The following is a 5,000-nucleotide window of genomic DNA, read 5'->3' as shown; positions in this document are numbered from 1 at the left end:
TAGCTGTTAGACAGACAGACAGACAGACAGACAGACAGACAGACAGACAGGTAGTCTAGCTAGCTGTTAGACAGACAGACAGACAGACAGACAGACAGGTAGTCTAGCTAGCTGTTAGACAGACAGACAGACAGACAGACAGGTAGTCTAGCTAGCTGTTAGACAGACAGACAGACAGACAGACAGACAGACAGGTAGTCTAGCTAGCTGTTAGACAGACAGACAGACAGACAGACAGACAGACAGGTAGTCTAGCTAGCTGTTAGACAGACAGACAGACAGACAGACAGACAGACAGACAGGCAGTCTAGCTAGCTGTTAGACAGACAGACAGACAGACAGACAGACAGACAGGTAGTCTAGCTAGCTGTTAGACAGACAGACAGACAGACAGACAGACAGATAGTCTAGCTAGCTGTTAGACAGACAGACAGACAGACAGATAGTCTAGCTAGCTGTTAGACAGACAGACAGACAGGTAGTCTAGCTAGCTGTTAGACAGACAGACAGACAGATAGTCTAGCTAGCTGTTAGACAGACAGACAGACAGATAGTCTAGCTAGCTGTTAGACAGACAGACAGACAGACAGACAGATAGTCTAGCTAGCTGTTAGACAGACAGACAGACAGATAGTCTAGCTAGCTGTTAGACAGACAGACAGACAGACAGGTAGTCTAGCTAGCTGTTAGACAGACAGACAGACAGACAGGTAGTCTAGCGTAGCTGTTACACAGACAGACAGACAGACAGACAGATAGTCTAGCTAGCTGTTAGACAGACAGACAGACAGATAGTCTAGCTAGCTGTTAGACAGACAGACAGACAGACAGTCTAGCTAGCTGTTAGACAGACAGACAGACAGACAGACAGATAGTCTAGCTAGCTGTTAGACAGACAGACAGACAGACAGACAGATAGTCTAGCTAGCTGTTAGACAGACAGACAGACAGACAGATAGTCTAGCTAGCAGTTAGACAGACAGACAGACAGACAGACAGGTAGTCTAGCTAGCTGTTAGACAGACAGACAGACAGACAGACAGACAGACAGACAGATAGTCTAGCTAGCTGTTAGACAGACAGACAGACAGATAGTCTAGCTAGCTGTTAGACAGACAGACAGACAGACAGACAGACAGATAGTGTAGCTAGCTGTTAGACAGACAGACAGACAGACAGACAGATAGTCTAGCTAGCTGTTAGACAGACAGACAGACAGACAGGTAGTCTAGCTAGCTGTTAGACAGACAGACAGACAGACAGATAGTCTAGCTAGCTGTTAGACAGACAGACAGACAGACAGACAGATAGTCTAGCTAGCTGTTAGACAGACAGACAGACAGACAGACAGATAGTCTAGCTAGCTGTTAGACAGACAGACAGACAGACAGACAGACAGATAGTCTAGCTAGCTGTTAGACAGACAGACAGACAGACAGACAGACAGACAGGTAGTCTAGCTAGCTGTTAGACAGACAGACAGACAGACAGACAGGTAGTCTAGCTAGCTGTTAGACAGACAGACAGACAGACAGACAGATAGTCTAGCTAGCTGTTAGACAGACAGACAGACAGACAGACAGATCGTCTAGCTAGCTGTTAGACAGACAGACAGACAGACAGACAGACAGACAGATAGACAGACAGATAGTCTAGCTAGCTGTTAGACAGACAGACAGACAGACAGACAGACAGATAGTCTAGCTAGCTGTTAGACAGACAGACAGACAGATAGACAGACAGATAGTCTAGCTAGCTGTTAGACAGACAGACAGACAGATAGACAGACAGATAGTCTAGCTAGCTGTTAGACAGACAGACAGACAGACAGATAGTCTAGCTAGCTGTTAGACAGACAGACAGACAGACAGTCTAGCTAGCTTTTAGACAGACAGACAGACAGACAGACAGCTAGCTGTTAGACAGACAGACAGACAGACAGACAGCTAGCTGTTAGACAGACAGACAGACAGACAGCTAGCTGTTAGACAGACAGACAGACAGACAGACAGCTAGCTGTTAGACAGACAGACAGACAGATAGTCTAGCTAGCTGTTAGACAGACAGACAGACAGACAGTCTAGCTAGCTGTTAGACAGACAGACAGACAGACAGACAGCTAGCTGTTAGACAGACAGACAGACAGACAGCTAGCTGTTAGACAGACAGACAGACAGACAGACAGCTAGCTGTTAGACAGACAGACAGACAGACAGATAGTCTAGCTAGTTGTTAGACAGACAGACAGACAGACAGCTAGCTGTTAGACAGACAGACAGACAGACAGATAGTCTAGCTAGCTGTTAGACAGACAGACAGACAGACAGACAGCTAGCTGTTAGACAGACAGACAGACAGATATTCTAGCTAGCTGTTAGACAGACAGACAGACAGACAGACAGATAGATAGTCTAGCTAGCTGTTAGACAGACAGACAGACAGCTAGCTGTTAGACAGACAGACAGACAGATATTCTAGCTAGCTGTTAGACAGACAGACAGACAGACAGTTTGGGTCCTACAGGGACACCTGGGGGACAGTTAGGGTCCTACAGGGACGCCTGGGGGACAGTTAGGGTCCTACAGGGACACCTGGGGACAGTTAGGGTCCTACAGGGACACCTGGGGGACAGTTAGGGTCCTACAGGGACACCTGGGGGACAGTTAGGGTCCTAAAGGACACCTGGGGACAGTTAGGGTCCTACAGGGACACCTGGGGGACAGTTAGGGTCCTACAGGGACACCTGGGGGACAGTTAGGGTCCTAAAGGACACCTGGGGACAGTTAGGGTCCTACAGGGACACCTGGGGGACAGTTAGGGTCCTACAGGAAGCCTGGGGGACAGTTAGGGTCCTAAAGGACACCTGGGGACAGTTAGGGTCCTACAGGGACACCTGGGGGACAGTTAGGGTCCTACAGGAAGCCTGGGGGACAGTTAGGGTCCTAAAGGACACCTGGGGACAGTTAGGGTCCTACAGGGACACCTGGGGGACAGTTAGGGTCCTAAAGGACACCTGGGGACAGTTAGGGTCCTACAGGGACACCTGGGGGACAGTTAGGGTCCTACAGGAAGCCTGGGGGACAGTTAGGGTCCTACGGGACACCTGGGGGACAGTTAGGGTCCTACAGGGACGCCTGGGACAGTTAGGGTCCTAAAGGACACCTGGGGACAGTTAGGGTCCTACAGGGACGCCTGGGGGACAGTTAGGGTCCTAAAGGACACCTGGGGGACAGTTAGGGTCAAACAGGAAGCCTGGGGGACAGTTAGGGTCCTAAAGGACACCTGGGGACAGTTAGGGTCCTACAGGGACACCTGGGGGACAGTTAGGGTCCTAAAGGACACCTGGGGACAGTTAGGGTCCTACAGGGACACCTGGGGGACAGTTAGGGTCCTAAAGGACGCCTGGGGGACAGTTAGGGTCCTACAGGGACGCCTGGGGGACAGTTAGGGTCCTAAAGGACACCTGGGGACAGTTAGGGTCCTACAGGGACGCCTGGGGGACAGTTAGGGTCCTAAAGGACACCTGGGGGACAGTTAGGGTCCTAAAGGACGCCTGGGGGACAGTTAGGGTCCTACAGGGACACCTGGGGGACAGTTAGGGTCCTAAAGGACGCGGGGGAGAAGTTAGGGTCCTACAGGGACACCTGGGGGACAAAGTTAGGGTCCTAAAGGACACCTGGGGGACAGTTTGGGTCTCAGGGACGCCTGGGGACAGTTAGGGTCCTACAGGGACGCCTGGGGGACAGTTAGGGTCCTAAAGGACACCTGGGGGACAGTTTGGGTCCTAAAGGACCCCTGGGGGACAGTTAGGGTCCTACAGGACACCTGGGGGACAGTTAGGGTCCTACAGGGACACCTGGGGGACAGTTAGGGTCCTAAAGGACGCCTGGGGGACAGTTAGGGTCCTACAGGGACACCTGGGGGACAGTTAGGGTCCTAAAGGACACCTGGGGGACAGTTTGGGTCCTAAGGGACGCCTGGGGGACAGTTAGGGTCCTACAGGGACGCCTGGGGGACAGTTTGGGTCCTAAAGGACACCTGGGGGACAGTTTGGGTCCTAAAGGACGCCTGGGGGACAGTTAGGGTCCTACAGGGACACCTGGGGACAGTTAGGGTCCCACGGGGGATGCCTGGGGGACAGTTAGGGTCCTAAGGGACGCTGGGGACAGTTAGGGTCCCACGGGACTTGGGGGCGGTTAGGGTCCTACAGGACGTGGGGACAGTTAGGGTCCCACAGGACGCTAGGGGACAGTTTGGGTCCTAAAGGACACCCTGGGGACAGTTAGGGTCCTAAAGGACGCCTGGGGGACAGTTAGGGTCCTACAGGACGCCTGGGGGACAGTTAGGGTCCTAAAGGACACCTGGGGGACAGTTAGGGTCCTACAGGGACACCTGGGGGACAGTTTGGGTCCTAAAGGACACCTGGGGGACAGTTAGGGTCCTAAAGGGACACCTGGGGGACAGTTTGGGTCCTAAAGGACACCTGGGGGACAGTTTGGGTCCTAAAGGGACACCTGGGGGACAGTTAGGGTCCTAAAGGACACCTGGGGGACAGTTAGGGTCCTAAAGGACACAGGAGAACTAACAGCTGATCACAATAACACAGAAACCACTTTCTTATTCTCTTTCTTCTTCTTCAGGTTCAGCTGTCAGCCCCCCCACTCCCTGTAGCCCCGCCCACCTGTCGCGTGTCACTTCCTCCTCAGACAGTGAGGACTTGGCCCCACCCCCTCTGTCCTCTGGCTCCAGCCAATCAGAGCAGAGGAAGAGGAAGCCCAGAGGGAGAGAGGAGCCAGATGATGAAGAGGAAGAGGAGGATTCTGGGAGGTTTGTGGGCCGGATGGCGTTCTCCTCCCGAGGGGGGGGGCAGGAGGGGGGGCTCACTCTGCACCGGTTCCCCCACAGGAACCAGCGAAGAAGAGAGGGGGGGGCAGCCGGCCAATCACAGAAGGATGTGAGCGTGGTCCGGCAGAACGGTTACACGAGGTCAGAGACTCTAT

At 53.0% G+C, this 5,000-nt stretch overlaps 2 protein-coding genes across 2 annotated transcripts in view; one reads left to right on the top strand and one right to left on the bottom strand.

The window, feature by feature from the left end:
- LOC120545317 overlaps nucleotides 1-5,000 on the bottom strand; it is a 376,621-nt gene that overhangs the window by 38,798 nt on the left and 332,823 nt on the right. The window lies entirely within an intron of this gene.
- wu:fi75a02 (proline-rich protein 14) overlaps nucleotides 1-5,000 on the top strand; it is a gene marked incomplete at its 5' end in the record, with an annotated part of 16,896 nt that overhangs the window by 426 nt on the left and 11,470 nt on the right. Inside the window, 1 exon segment of the mRNA XM_039779506.1 lies at nucleotides 4,641-4,986. Within this exon segment, the coding sequence (XP_039635440.1) occupies nucleotides 4,841-4,986 (146 nt within the window).

Source organism: Perca fluviatilis, chromosome 17 (assembly GCF_010015445.1).
Source record: "Perca fluviatilis chromosome 17, GENO_Pfluv_1.0, whole genome shotgun sequence".
NCBI classification, from domain to species: Eukaryota; Metazoa; Chordata; class Actinopteri; order Perciformes; family Percidae; genus Perca; species Perca fluviatilis.
Note: the sequence above shows the minus strand (reverse complement) of the source record. Positions and strands in the feature narration are given on the sequence as shown.